Source organism: Gobius niger, assembly GCF_951799975.1.
Source record: "Gobius niger genome assembly, chromosome: 1".
Classification (NCBI taxonomy): domain Eukaryota; kingdom Metazoa; phylum Chordata; class Actinopteri; order Gobiiformes; family Gobiidae; genus Gobius; species Gobius niger.
The window spans coordinates 68868263-68884068 of NC_136852.1; the positions used below are offsets into that span (position 1 = coordinate 68868263).

Sequence of the window (15806 nt, forward strand, 5' to 3'; positions counted from 1 at the left end):
GATCCTTACATACATACCAAAACCAGGAAATACGACCATATTAGTCCAGTGCTCCGGTCTCTACACTGGCTTCCTGTCGCTCAGAGAATAGAATTTAAAACAGCTCTGCTTGTGTATAAGTCTCTTCATGGTCGGGCACCAAAGTACATCTCGGACATGAACCACCTCGGGCCCTGACATCCTCAGGGAGGGGTCTCCTGGTGGTTCCCAGGGTCACCACCAAACACGGTGAGGCTGCGTTTCAGTTTCACGCAGCAAAAGTCTGGAACAGTCTCCGTGAGGATGTAAGACAGGCTTTAAAGGGATATTTCAGGATTTTTGACATAGGGCCTAATTTCCTTGTTATCCAGAGTGTTGCGGATTTCTGGAGATATTTTTTTTTGTAATTCATGCAGGTCTTATATTTGAAGAGTTTCGTGACTATTTTCTAGCAGATCACTCCGCCGCTGCGTAGCTTATACAACCACGAAGCTGATGCTGCTCAAATATAAGGTATTTTAAATGCAAAATGGTTCAAATTATTCTATCGATACAGACATTTATATGGTTAGTCTGGCGTTATAAGTGATTTGCCTCAGGTGCACTGTGGAGCGGGTCAGACTGTTTTAATGCAGGCCAGCTGATACCATAGAAATGTGCTAGCCTTGCATTAGCCTAGCGCCACGAAACTCTTCAAACATAAGAACTGCATGAATTACAAAATAAAAATCTCCAGAAATCAGCAACACTCTGGATAACTAGGAAATGAGGCCCTATGTCAAAAACCCTGAAATATCCCTTTAACTCTGTCAATGTTTAAGTCCAGGCTGAAAGGACACCTTTTTACTGCGGCCTATGGAAATTGATTGTATTTTACCGAATTTCAACATATAGATATACATATTTTTAATGTAACTTTTTAATGTAATTTTATTGTGTTTTTAATGCTTTTTTTGCATGTTTTATTGTGTTTTGGTGTCTGGTGTTGCTGTGAGGCACATTGAGTTGTACATGTACATGAAATGTGCCATACAAATAAACTTGCCTTGCCTACTTTATGGACCCCATCGAAATGACACATCTTAAGGGTCTCTCCATTAATAAACCAAACTAAACACCTTAGCAGCCGTTATATAACTTCAAATAACGCATGGAAAACAGGTACAAGTTTTATAGCAGCAATTAAAATAGCAATTTAGTTTCAATTTTGACTAATTTTCCAATCTGCCTGTGATCTCGCGGGATCTGGCTTCAGGCTGTTTTTAATCTCAACCCTTTTTTGTGCAACAATTACTTCACAAAGTGCACGTGTGTTCAGACAGGAAGTTCGGCGTGGCGGCCCGTCTCAGCGGAGCGTTGAACGTCACGGTCAATTTGATCAAACAAAATCTCCAGAATCCCAAGCTACTGCTGCCCTGTCTCCAAGTGCTGCGGGTTTACTCCACTAACTGTAAGTACGGCCCTCGCTTTCATCGCCTAAGTAGATTCACTCTCAAGCGTCTTCCCCCCCCCTCCCCTCCATAGCCGTCAACGCCATTTCGCTGGGGAAGAACGGCGTGGTGGAGCTGCTGTTCAAGGTTCTCGCGCCGTACAGCAAAAAGAACACCAGCCTGCTCAAGTAAGAGTGTGCTAACTAGAGGCTTATTGACTTGCAAATCATTCTTAAACTTAACGTGGCATTTTGAAACCCAACAGGGTGGCTCTGGACGCACTGGGAGCTCTGCTGAAATCGAGTGAGTCACCGTTGCCCTTGTGGCCTGATGATCAAATGTTTTATAACTGGAATGTGCGAGAGTGTAACAAACACAGCGACTTATGCTTTTCAACACACTTTCAAAGGAAATGATTGTGTTTACTGTTGATACTCTGCTATATTTACCTTAAAGGGACTATACAGAGTTTAAAAATGTTAAAACTAAGTATTTTCCTCCCCCTACATGTTCCAACCATGTCCTAATGTGTAGAATGAGCTCAGACCTGTTCACCACAACTGCCTCTAAAATCCTGCACTGTCACTCAAAAAGTTTGACTTAGGGCACGAGCTTAATATAGAAGGTGCAGTTACACATGTGACCTGAGGTGGCAGTAGTGAGTATAAAATGTCTAACTTGCATCTAGCCCCTTTAAAGTTTGCAGATTGTGTTCAGCATAAACGAAAAATGAATTTAATTTGTCAAGCTTGTGAAATGTGGATAGCTATTTGAAAATGGCTGTCAGAGCCGAGGTCTCTGTTCTATTGTAATTTCCTAAGTTAAAGTGACTATACAGAGTTTAAAAATGTTGTGTTTTTTCCTCCCCCTACATGTTTCAGCAATACCCTAAGGTGTAGAATGAGCTCAGGATTCTAGAGGCAGTTGTGGTGAATAGGTCTGTCAACCATGCACAAGCTTAATATAGAAGGTGCAGTTACATGTATGACCTGAGGTGGCAGTAGTGAGTAAGTATTTTGTATTTCATATGAAGTTATTTGGACAGCCATTGGTAATACGTTATATTACATAAAATTATGCAGTAGTCTTAACTTCTAAATGTATAAAATGTTGCTTAAAGGGACTATAGGGAGTTTAAAAATGTTAGTATGATGTATTTTCCTCCCCCTACATGCTCCAGCCATGACCTAATGTGTAGAATGAGCTCAGACCTGTTCACCACAACTGCCTCTAAAATCCTGCACTGTCACTCAAAAAGGTGTTGATTCGGGTCCGAAGTGCCGTCATGCACGAGCTTAATATAGAAGGTGCAGTTACACGTATGAACTGAAATGGCAGTAGTGAGAATGAAAATGACCAACTTGCATCTAGCCCCTTTAAAGGAACAGGCCACCGTTTTTCCATACTAAGATACATTCTTACCTGAGCTTAGACGAGTTGATACGTACCTCTCTGGTCTTTGTGCCCGTGGAAGAGCTTGGTCGCTTCTAGCTTCACCCCGTTTGGAGCTATAGGAATATGCTGGGAGAGGCCAAATGCTAACAACATCTTTCGTCGTTTTACGTGACTGAGCGCACGCACAAAGACCAGACAGGGACATATCCACTCGTCTAAGCTCAGGTAAGAACATATCTCAGTATGTACAAAACGGTGGCCTGTTCCTTTAAGTGAAAGTACTAAAGTAGAAAAGTAAAACTTAAAATAACTTTGTAAAATCTGTGGTGACAAAACTTTTCCCTTGAAGTGAGACAAAAGTTTTGACGGTGCATCTGCACAGCACCACCTACTGTTCTGGAGGGTGCATTTCACTCTTTCTACTCACTTTTTTGTCGTGTTTTTGTCACTTCTTTGTTTTGCTTTTGTCAAGTTTATGTCACCGTTTTGTTGCACTTTCATCCCTGTTTTCGCCTCTATTTGGACATTACTTTCAATTAGATTGTAGATTTGGGTAAAGCCACACTGGAGAAACTGTGCTCGGTTCAGGTGGGGGTTAAGAGGTTAAGTAGATAGTAAAGATAACCATGATTGTAATTAAAAAACTGAATTTGTGTACGCTTTCTGTATCAGAAACGAATGCCCGGCGCGCTGCGGATGGCGGGTATGTGCCCATTTTACTGGCCCTGTACGCGGACTGGCATCGCAATGACGCGCGGCACCGGCACATGCTGATCCGCAAGGGGCTCCTCGTCTGCCTCAGGAACATCACCAACATTAAGCTCGGGAGGAAGGCTTTCGTAGAGGCCGACGGCATGAGAGTGCTCTACAACTCATCCACAGTGAGTACGCATAGGTGTGACTCGTGAGACAGCGCAAGAGCAGGTAGATCCATATGGAACTGTCACAATACAAATGGGTAACTGTAATTACCTTGGTGCATATTGGGCAGGGTTGGTGTTGAAGGGAGAGGGGAGGGGTTTGGGGAGACACTGTAGTTGTGTTTGTTAGGACCAATGGCCGCTGGCTGCTCTGCTTTTGACGACGACGCTAGAGTACCTCCATATAGCTGCTAGTCTCCCATTGAAAAGCATTGGACTGTAGACACATTAAAAACAACTTTAACGCCTGGTTTTAACACTTTCTACTACTAGATATTCCTCCTGAGATAACGCTGGGTTAGCCACAATTAAACAAACCAGCATTGGAGCTGCGCGAAACTACACGCAAGGGCGGAGTCTACAGTGAAGATCCCGCCCTTATGCCCTTTTTAGGAACATGCTTCGTCAGAACTGGGGAGGAGGAGTCTGTAAATTCGCCATAATTTCCCCCTTGAACGTGGTAATTATGGTAAACGGGGAGGAGTGAGGAGAAGTCGTCTATTCTTTTTAACAGTCTATGTTTAGGACTACAGATGGAAATTTGCTTGAAAAAGCTACAGTCTGGTACAAGCATCTTTGTAATAAAGTGTTTACGAGGTTTATGAGATTACGTTTAACAACCCAACCTTCTTGTCACATTTTTAGGATCTTATTCAGCTTGAAAACCTATGGGTAAATTCAATTATACTTCCAATTCCATAACAGGAGTGAGACGGCGACGATGTGAGACTAGGGCTAGGTACCATTACATTTTGGTTTTCGATATCTAACTCATTTGTCATTATACTGTTGAACCAGAAAACAGCTTAATAATGTTTCCTTCCATTTCATTTATTTTGCATCATTTGTTTGGGGTGAAACAACCAAGAAACCTCCTTTAAAAAAACACTTTTCTGTTTTTCTTTTAAAAAAAATTTTAACCACATTTTTTCCATATTGTTTCAGATTTTTTCCCCTAAATTTCCCCCCAATTATCCCAAACTTTTTCCAATTTTTTTCCACTTTTTTCTAAATTTGATCCCCTTTTCTTTTCTTTTTTTTTTCCTTCTACTTGTATTTCACTTTTTTCCATTTAAATTTCGATGACCAACAGCATCAAGATTAGTATTAGTATTATTATTATTACTATTTTATTTTTTTCCATAAAACAGGTACCTAAACCGCATTTTTTGACACCAGACTAATATAGTTTAAAGGCACCCAGTCCTACGTGAGACTATTACGGCACGGAAGAAGACCTAAATCTAAGCAAACAATGTCGAGTTTCAAATCATTTCTGCACGCTCTCCCATAAAGTGGAAACCTGACTTTATTAAATTGTATATTATTTCCAAAGGCCACACACTCTCACATCTGTCTCTGCCCTTCCTCTCAGGAGTGTCTCCCAGTGCGGACCCTGGACCCGCTGGTCAACACGTCCAGTCTAATCATGAGGAAGTGTTTCCCTAAAAACCGCCTGCCTCTTCCCACCATCAAGTCAGCCTTCGTCTTCCAGCTGCCCCATGTACCAGGGACGGGCCCAGCAGGACGCACCTACAGCCAAGGTCCAGGGGGTGAGGGCACGACAGGCACTCAGTGTTCACACAAGAGTCAAAAACCTCTCTGTAAGATAACATAAGCCTTTATTGATCTCACTATGGAGAAATGTACTTGCTCTTCAGCTCTCACAAACACTAGGAAAATATAATAGTGGTATTTTATATACATTGACTACCAAGGACTTTGTTTATTTATTTTTTACTGTTTGCACTTTTTGTCCCCACAGACTATAACAAAAAATGTTATAGTCAGTGTAAGCAGTGCAGGTTTACATCATAGTGCAAGGTTAGAGATTATTGCACGTAGTTTTGCAAAGGGGGGTTCTTGCACATGTTACTTTACAGTCTTGTTGTTCAGTCTAGCAGCAAATAGGGATGAAGGACCTGCTCCTTCCTGCACTGAGGGTGTCTCAGTCTTCCACTGAAAGCGCTGCTCAGCTCCTCTACAGTCCCGTGCAGTGGGTGGGAGGTGTTGTCCATGATGGAGGTGAGCTTGGCTAACACCCTCCTGTCCCTCACCTCCGCCACAGAGTCCACGGGGCAGCCCAGGACGGAGCTGGCCCTCCTGACCAGCTTTTTCAGTCTGTTCTTGTCCCAGTCTGTGGGGTCGTAGTGGAGAACAGAGGCTACCACAGAGTCATAAAAAGTCCTGCTCACTCCGAAGGACCTCAGTCTCCTTAGAAGGTTGAGGCGACTTTGGCCCTTCTTGTACAGCGTTGGTGTTATGGGACCAGTCCAGTTTATTGTTGAGGTGAACACCCAGGTACTTAAAACTGTCCACCTCCTCAATGTCCTCCCCCTGGATGTTCAGTGGTGTGTGCGGTAGTGGCTTCCTCCTGAAGTCGATCACCATCTCCTTCGTCTTGTTGGTGTTCAAGCACAGGTGGCTGCGCTCACACCAGTCCACAAAGTCCATGATCACCGACTGGTTTCCCTCAGACACACAGACCACGATGATACTGATATCCCTGGGTTTCAACAAATGTGAAAATGTCAAAGTACTCCTGCTATAACGATACAGCTGGGCCACACTAGTTTGGCGTCAGCCCAATTCCAGCAATTTATTTTCAACGTCACTCAAATGCAGAAGATTCTCTCAAATATCCTTTTATCATTCAGTGCTCACTTTATAACCTCTCAGTGTCACAAACCCCCCAGACTTTTTGTACGGGTTTTCATGTCCCTACAACTCGATACACTCCAAAATAGCCTTTGTGCTGTCACCGGCTCCACTTGACAATGACAACACTCACACCGCTGCACATAATGTTCCTTACAGGACGAACAGACCCTCAGCGCTGCAGCAAAACCTCACAGAAGGGTAAGACGTACGTAAGAGAGACTTCCTGTTTGAAATCACTCATCGCTGCTTCTTAGTCACGTTTTATTCTACAAAACATCAGACTAACCTGTCACCTGTCGTCACTTTACGGCATAGATCTGGCTTCTGCACCGAACTACACTCACATATTTCTTCAATTGTCTTTCATAACCGTCATGTTACTGTCTTGGATCATCACTTTTGAACTACACAGTAAAGGCACTATACCTGATTTTATTCCTAGAAATGAAATTTGTTTTGTCTTCCTTTAGTGTATTGTAAACTCAAACATTTGTGGGAAAAACACGGTGCCTCTAATTATAAAACACTTGTATAAATGAACTTTCAGGCTATTTTTCTAGCAATTTTTGTGAACCTGACCTTGAAAAGTCATTTGTGAGATGTGCTTATAAACGTGACAAATTTGGATGCTACAAATATGTTAGGAAAGTTGGGAGTGAGATCACAACATTTTAATGGATACAGACGGCATCTCTGAAATCGCCCATATATGGTCATGTTTGAAAACAGTTAAGGGGGAAAACAATTTGGAGAAAAATCTAAACTTTCTCGAATTATTCAAAAACTACTTTAACAAATGCTGAAATATGAATATAGTTTCTACAACTGCCGTTTTTTCACTTCTACTGAACAATCTGCTGTGAGAAAATATCCATATGGGCCCAATTTACACTTGACTTTACATATGTTTGATAAATAAATGCATATTCCACCAGAAAATGGCTAAAAAGAGTGAAAAATTGTGTTTCTCTAAATATTCTATTTTCCCCTTCGGCGAAGCCACGCCCCCTTCTCTGACGAGATGCCGTCTGTATCTATTAAGTGTTTTCCCTTTTCAGTGTTTCAGGTATAGGGGCTTTAACGTGATATTAACCAGTTCAGCTTTACCCAAATCTAAAGGGTTGCAGCCCATAGGCCAGTGTAACACTTCATTTGAAAGTAGAGGCAACCGATATGGGTTATTCTAAGGCCGATGCCGATATTTTGGGATGTCAATTGGCCGATGCCGATATGCCAATTTTTCCAAATGTCTGGACTATTATCCTGTCAGAACAAATACTTGGCCGATTTTATTGAATTACTTTAGGTGATCCAATCATAGTTTCTGTCCCAGCTTTGATTAGTTGTCGTTAGCATTAGCATATTGTTACTAGCCGCGGCATTTTGCGCGGTAATCAAATATACACTAGTGGAGGTCAAAATGAACTCAGCGATTGATTCTGCACTTCAAAATGACATGCAGCATGTCCATATTGACTTGATTTAGTGAAACTTGTATTAAACAAACTTGAAGGTAACTCATTTTCATTGCGATGTTTCTCACCTCCCCTGAGGCCGAGGGAGTTGTGGGAGGACTCGTCTGAAAGTCTTTCCTATGCAAAAAACAGGAAGTCTCTATCATTTTCGTTCCCAGAATTAGCTGATATTGTAAAATCCCCAAATATCAGCCCGATATATTGGTCGGCCGATCTCTTATTGAAAGACCTACAAAACTGATCGAAATGGAGCTTTTTCCTTGCGTTGTTGCCGTGTTCACTTTTTTAACTTTCTTTTTCATCTAATTTTTGCCACTGTTTTGTTATTACTGCTATAAAGTTTTTGTCGCTTTTTTGCCACATTCATGGCTTGTTTTTGTCACATTTTTTATCCTTTTTCGTTGCGTTTTCATCCTAGTTTTCTTAAAATTTTCGTCGCTATTTTGACGTTTTTTCCAAAGAAGCTTTTAGACTTGGGTAAAGCCAAACTGGAGATAATGTGCTCGGTTCAGGTGGGGTTTAAGCAAAGAGAGTCAAGGCACTCTGAAACTGAAGGCTGTAAATTTGCCTAGATTCAAAACACCCCACACCCATGAGAGCCTCAGACCTCCATACAAAATTTGCTTAGTCGTCCCAAAGCACTGACAAACTGAAAACAAACTAACATTGACAAATAAGGGTTGGATTTTTATTATGCTTTTCCAGCTTGTGAACCACTACAGTGAACTACTGTTGCCCCTAACTACTCATAGGAGCTGTGTTTTTGACAGCTATAATCGCTAATAACTATCAGAGTAATTGCTTCATCTGTACATCTGTCTACTTAGCCGACAGGGCCGCCATTACAGACACTTTTTTTTAACCATTATGAACTTTTCAATCATCTCACAATAACACTTTCTGGCTCTTGTATTGATCACAGCGGCTCACGAATTGACACAAAGATCGCTCACAGTAACATAAATTGCGTTCAGTGACTGATAGTTGCACTTTTTGTTTGGATTAGTGGACGACGTGGTGGATGAAAGCGACGACAACGACGAAGCCGACACGGAGAACGACACGGAGAATGAAGAGGATGAGAAGGACCAGCAGTCTCCGGTCAGCAGAGATGTAAAGCTTTACGACTTTCAAACAAGCTGTGGTGCTGTGTTCTGTAGATCAGTTCAGTCACATTTCAGCAGCATTGCCAGCAGAGGGCAGTAGATACACACTGTGACCCTGCCTCCAGCCCTCTCACGGCTTTGACTCAGCTCTCCCCTTGTTTAGAACGATGACATTGAGACTGACCTGAACAAGCTGCATCCAAGGAAGGGCCCAGGTCGCCCTTATGAGGAGCTGAGGGTCTACGAGAGGTTCTTCGTGGAGCTCTCAGAAGACTTTCAGGTGAGTCCAGTTTCTGTCCTCATCAGAAGCCTCCCACTGTTTGTGTGAGCTCAATCCTTTTCCATTGTAGTAGAGATGGGATATCATCGACTGGATAAGGTTCAATGAGTTGAGGACGTTTTACTTCTATCTTCAGAAGCTTCTTCTCGGTCTCATATTGCAATGTGGGTGGCACAGTAGTACAGCACCAATCAGTGAAGGGCACGGTAATTTTTTTTTGAGGACGTTATATCTTCTCAGAAAATATCGCGATGAGCAATAATATTGAGTATAATGCAAATACTGTAGGCAATAAAAAGGAAACTGTAAGCAACTATTTTATTTGAAATGTATTGAACTTTTGGCATTCGATATAACATCTTATACCAAACAAAGTGTAAACTAGAAGGGTTGAAATATTCATGGACATTCTATCCAATCTGTACATCTCAACCTTTTTACATAACTTACACTCTCACCAGGTTCTGTGTTTGAACTAGGCTTGTCACATTTTTTTTAAATAGTCAATAACACTAATATTGCTATTTCATCTACATAATTTTAATTGAATATACAAAACGCTGCAGCATTTCTCTGTTTATTGAACAGTGCAGAATAGTAACACGTAGACCTAAGTACGGATTAAAGTCATCAGGACTATCGCGCTAGTATTTGGATAGTGGCTAAAGCGGTCGGGTTCCTCTCGCTAAGAGTAGCTCTGATTAGCTCTGATACACTGACTGGGCGGTGGTTTCGCTTCGTTCTCACGTTGGAAATACCTGCAGTTGTTTTAATGTTGTTATTCTCTCCGTGATGAGTTCTTTTGGCTGGAGTTCCAAGTGTTTTCACACGAGTCTCTCTTGCTCCGCGATAAAGTTCACAGAAAGCGACACTCCGTAGTAGCACGGCACTTTGTCTACACCCAGCCTCTATTCAAAAGCAGCGCAGATCTATAAATGATCTGGATACATGCGGGGATATGGCTGATGTGCTCAATGCTGTCTTTACGCACAGGGAGAAGGGTTGGATGGATACTGCGCGCCCTCAGCGCTGTGATAGCGTTAATTCCTCTGTATTTATTTTAAGCATACGCAGCACGTGCATTTATCGTGGATTTATTGAGAATAAAAATGTTATCGTCTTTGTTTTGCATTAATAATCAAACAGAATTATGAATCACAAAACTCATCTACTGCCGATGTGTTTTTGGTCATTTACCGCTGATTAGAAAAAAACTGGGCTCTCTCGGGCGCCGCCCGTAGATTGTTATTGAGGGGACTTCTGCATCCCTTGGTCCCATTCGCAATGACAAAGCTCTGCTGCTTGAGAACTCTGAGGAGCAGCAGTGAACCAGGATGCTGGTGGCCTTGTTAGTATTGCAATGGGCTCTTCCATTTTATCCACCTCTGAGTTACTCCCCATTTAGAACTATTTGAAGTTTAAAATAAAAGTAAAATTGTATTATTATTTTTTTCTTTCACTATAGCTTAAATGCGGACATAAATATATTGTTAAAAAAATCAATGTTGCCCATATTTATACTTATGCTGGTTTAAAACTGTCCAAACTCCGATTCGCACAGGACTAGAATTACCTGGGGACCTTGGAGTTTGCAGAATTACCCAAAGGTAAAAATTGGGGGAATTTTTACCTTCCATATTTACTTTTTACCTGAGGTACATAGGTAATTCTAATCCCTTGTGAATAGGGCTTAAGTGTAAAATAGTGATTAATAGGTTATTGAGATTATCTCCCTCCCCCTCTTCATGGTTTAGTCCTATTTTACAGCTGTTGTAGGTCTCCTGCTACTCGGAAAACCAAATATTTGACAGTATGAAAAGTTAGAGCCGCACAGATCTAACCAAAGCCCTTTATGTCTGTCTTTCGCAGGGATTTAACTTTGAATCCTCCAAGAGTTCTTCCAACACATCTCTGTCATCTCCTTTTTCCTCATCCGTGGCTCCGGTCCGATCTCCTCCCCGACCGATCATCGTCCCCACGGCTCAGGCCTTTTCCCCCAAACACACCCTCTCTCTCCCCGGCTTACCCAAGGACCCCCAGCTGCCTCCTCCCGCTTCTGCATCCTCCCCCCCTGCCCCCCTCACCCCGCTCCAACTGGACAACATCCACGTCTCGAAGGACCAAGAGAAAACGGAGGATTCCCACATTCCAACCACAGACAGACGCGATCGTACCCTGTCCCCCCTCGGCCGCCCCCCTACAGAAGCCCAGACCATCGAGAAGGACCTGGCGCACGTTCTGGAGCGCGTATCGTTGGACGCTCTTGACGGAGTGTTGCCTCTCGACGCGGACGAGGCCCACATCGGGGTGAAGCAAGACGACGTCAGCGTGACCAGGCAGATCCAGTCGCCGCTGCTGCTGGGGGGTTTGTCCGCGCGGCGCTCGGGCGGCGGGGGCAGCAACTGGAGCTCGGACTGCGGATCGGAGGGGCCTGAGGACGAGGCGGCGGAGGGAGCGGTCCTGGAGGTCCCGGACACGGCGTTACTGCTGCCACTGCACGATCCGGACCTGTATGTGGAGATGGTCAAAGGGACGCTGTCGGTCCCGCAGTACGCCGAAGTGGCCTATCCGGACTACTTCGGCCACGTGGCGCCGACGTTTAGAGAGCCGCTTCTGGAGAGGGTGTACGGTGTGCAGAGGTGGGTGCGTTTCATGAAGCCTGGATGTATTTGTGGACTGGTTTTGTGTGGTTTTGCAATTGCGAGAATTGTATAAAAACGCAAAAACACATTGAGTGCCGTGCTGTTTTGGGGATTTAGCTGTAGAGTGCCAACAATCCAGACCATTTTTCATGATATTTGTAGCGCCACAGCATATTCTATGTTATTCAAGATTCAAGATTTTTTATTTGTCAAACCATGTCAATGGAGTTCCGCTTCCCGTTGGCCCAGTGTTCGAAACTGTTCCTCAGTCGACTGGAACTGACCCGTAGATTACGCAGATTCCTTGAAGAGACTGTGTGATGGGTGCGAAGGGTCCATTTGAATATTTATGTACAGAAAAAGAATCAGTACTTGAGTAAAATTACTTATCGGGTGGTTTGTTTTATCATAATTTCTTATTTAGTGCTTATTCAACAACATTTTTTGAGGAAAAGACAATATTTTACAATACATTTTACCAGTCTAAGATGTATTTGGTATGTATTTCGCGGTTTGTCATCCCACGGTACCAGGAGTACCAGTAGAAAACTACAGCTCTTGTTTTTGCTCCTGGTTGTATCAAAAAATTGTACTTTGAAATGTCTCCAACATCGTGGAGCTCACATCAGTAATGCTATAGTAACTACTGGTCATATTAGATGAAAGAAAAACTGAAAACTTGAAAATACAGCTAAAGACTGTTGAAGTTTTGGTTCATAACGTTTCAGATAAATATTTGTCCTAAATGTGTGTGTGCTTTGTGTACATGACTGTTTCCTCCAGTAGCAGAACACATGTTGTAGTTGTGTAGATAATTACTGTGGCTTTCCTTAACCTTTTGGGAATTGAGTTAGACATGATCTAGTGTCATTTGACATACCCACTTCCCACATTCAAATGAATTTATTTTACTTAATGTCTTCAACCATTTCAGAGCCAAGATCTTCCAGGATATCGAGAGGTTGATACATCCTAATGATATCTTGGATAAAGTCGTTTATGATCTAGACATTCCCAGGTGAGTGATTAGCCTTTTGAGTTAGTGTTTTTTAAGTCCACTTAAAACACCTATAAGCAATTCTAGCACTTCTAGAATTTCACCTTTGGCTTATGCTTGATGAGAACCGGAACACAATACATATTGCACATTACTACTGCAGTACACGTCTCCAGTCCTACTTTAAGAGTCTGGTTGGACAGGAATGGCCTAGAATTTCACATATAACCACTGTGTTTAGTGTTGTCTAAAATCAAATGGCAAGGCAAGTTTATTTGTAGAGCACAATTCAAACACAAGGCAATTCAAAGTGCTTCTCAGTTGCATAAAATTACAAGACGGCAAAGTGATCCATAAAACATCAACATAAACATTAATTAATTACAGTAAAACGCAAGAGTACAGATACAATACTTCCACTTGTCAAATGTACGGCTAAAAAGAACTGTTTTCAGCCTGGATTTGAACATAGTCAGAGTTAAGGCCTGTCTCACGTCACACAAATGTTTGACCTTGACAGAGCCTCCTGAATGAGACATAAATTATCATCTCAAAATAAACAAGTTAAAGGCTGATGCGTTTATTACTATGGAACCAACCTGGATGACTGAGAGCTAACGAGGTTTACACAGACTTTTCTTCAAAGCATTTTACTCCCAGAGAGAAGGTCTGGACGACATGGCAAGACTGTCATTTTGTCATATAAATATGACTTTTACAATTATGGTTGATGAGGTAGACTGTAGACATTTCAAAATAAACCTCACCTTAAATACTTTAGAATCAATTAAGTATAATATAAATGCGGGTTAACTCATTGACTGCCAGCCATTTTCAAATCAGAGAGCTCCCCACTGCCAGAGGTTTTTTTCAGGATTTTGACTGTTTTTTCAAGACCCACAGAAAATTTAGGTCTAGGTCTATGTCAACACGAAACCCACCACAAGAAAGATTAGACTCTCTTCTTTCATCCATTCTTTAGTAATCGTCCGTAGAACATAGGTGATATCACCCAAAATGCTGTTTTCTGAAAGAGCAATGCGGCTACCTAGTGACTCAATAAAATAACTTGTAGTTCTTTTATTGAGTCACTTGTAGTTCTTTTATTGAGTGACTAGGTGGCAGCATTAGGCAGCACAACTAAGATTTTAACACCAGACATGCTCAAGGCTTTGCTGCAGCTGTTCCCATTGAAAAACCTAATTGACGTTTATAGACGTCATTGGCAGTCAATGAGTTAAGAGAGGCCAATCTTTAAATACACCACTTTTAAAGTCCAATAAAATACAAACTTTGATGTCTGTTCATGTAAAGCATTCTTTTGTTGAAGTGTATGTGTTGAATGTATATTTCAGCTGTCCTGTGATTGAAGATGACGGTGAATCTCTTAAGTTTAACTCTCAGTTTGAGTCGGGCAATCTCAGGAAGGCTGTCCAAGTTCGAAAGTAAGTGCTCCACTGAAGTGCTACATTTTCATCGAATGTATGATAAAAAAAAACAAAAAAACAATTTGCCTTTTCTCAGGTTTGAGTACGACCTAGTGCTAAACTCGGACATCAACAGTAACCACTATCACCAGTGGTTTTACTTTGAAGTGAGCGGCATGAAGGTCGGAACCACCTACCGCTTCAACATAATCAACTGTGAAAAGTCCAACAGCCAGTTCAACTACGGTGAGAGTTATCACACTCCGAACATCACGCCCTGTTAGAAGTGAAGCTCCTTGTGTGACATGTGAGCGTGTCTTTGTGCAGGTATGCAGGCGCTCATGTACTCTGTTCAGGAGGCCATCAGTGGCAGTCCCCGCTGGGTCCGGACAGGAACTGACATCTGTTACTACAAGTGAGTTAACCACACAGGCCAGGGCTTCTATAAAGGTCATGTGTGGCAGATTATTACTAATACATCTATTGCTGTTCATTAGAAAACGCAATATTCATTAAAATCAGGGGTCTCAAACTCATTTGGAGTGGGGGCCAAAAACGCAAACCCAATGTTGGTCGGGGGGCTTTTTATTGTTTGCTGTAATATATCTTAAAATAGACTGTACATTACCTGTCTGCACATTTTTAAGTGTCTTTTTAAAGGAACTATACAGAATTTAAAAATGTTAAAATGATGTATTTTTCTCTCCCTACATGTTCCAGCCATGTCCTAATGTGTAGAATGAGCTCAGACCTGTTCACCACAACTGCCTCTAAAATCCTGCACTGTCACTCAAAAAGGTGTTAATTCGGGTCCGAAGTGCCGTCATGCACGAGCTTAATATAGAAGGTGCAGTTATGTGTATGACCTGAGGTGGCAGTAGTGAGTATAAAATGGCTGACTTGCATCTAGCCCCTTTAAGCATTTTTAAGCTAAGACTCAGACAATTAGAGTTTTTGTAATGAATCTCATTTTGGTTCAGGGCATCAATGAATGATCTTTCAGGAGTCAGGTCTAGTTTCTGTCTGTGCCTATTTAGAAAGAAATGCCAAATGTACAAATGTCATTTTAATGTAGTGTAGAAAGGCCCAACCAGGGACTGGAGTTGAAAATGAGCATCAGCTACAAACTTGTTTTGTACTGTGTTAATTTACAATTACGATGTAAATGAATGTGTAAATACCATTCTACAGACTCTACTGAGCTGATCTCAGGATACACCAATGTGGAGTCATTGACCTCAGGCCTTTTTCTGACCTACAGTTAAAGAATTGATGGGGCTTATATTTTTTTACTGTTTATGTTGCTGTTTTTACTTGCAGTATTTTTATACATTTCCATCCATCCATTTTCTTCCACTTGTCTGTTGCCGGGTCATCACATTGCACCAGCCCCTTGTGGCTCCTCCTGCAGGTGGTGGGTCCACTAAGGGACGGCCTCATGATTTTAACCGAGACCTGTTGGTCTCTCATGAGGGGCTTCTAAACCCTCGCCTA

The 15806-nt window shown here is 42.1% G+C and overlaps 1 protein-coding gene across 7 annotated transcripts in view; it reads left to right on the top strand.

Annotated features, from left to right (window-relative positions):
- Positions 1-15806, top strand: part of agtpbp1 (ATP/GTP binding carboxypeptidase 1) — a 65992-nt gene that overhangs the window by 21143 nt on the left and 29043 nt on the right. For 2 of the 7 annotated variants that reach the window (XM_079551813.1, XM_079551814.1), the window contains exons 7-19: positions 1298-1429; positions 1504-1597; positions 1675-1712; positions 3477-3685; positions 5100-5277; positions 6542-6583; positions 8867-8973; positions 9130-9246; positions 11116-11885; positions 12823-12906; positions 14241-14330; positions 14410-14558; positions 14640-14727. In XM_079551813.1, coding sequence (XP_079407939.1) covers positions 1298-1429; positions 1504-1597; positions 1675-1712; positions 3477-3685; positions 5100-5277; positions 6542-6583; positions 8867-8973; positions 9130-9246; positions 11116-11885; positions 12823-12906; positions 14241-14330; positions 14410-14558; positions 14640-14727 — 2098 coding nt within the window. The remainder of the gene's footprint in view (positions 1-1297; positions 1430-1503; positions 1598-1674; positions 1713-3476; positions 3686-5099; positions 5278-6541; positions 6584-8866; positions 8974-9129; positions 9247-11115; positions 11886-12822; positions 12907-14240; positions 14331-14409; positions 14559-14639; positions 14728-15806) is intronic. The other 5 variants (XM_079551815.1, XM_079551816.1, XM_079551818.1 and 2 more) reach the window with 3 other exon arrangements.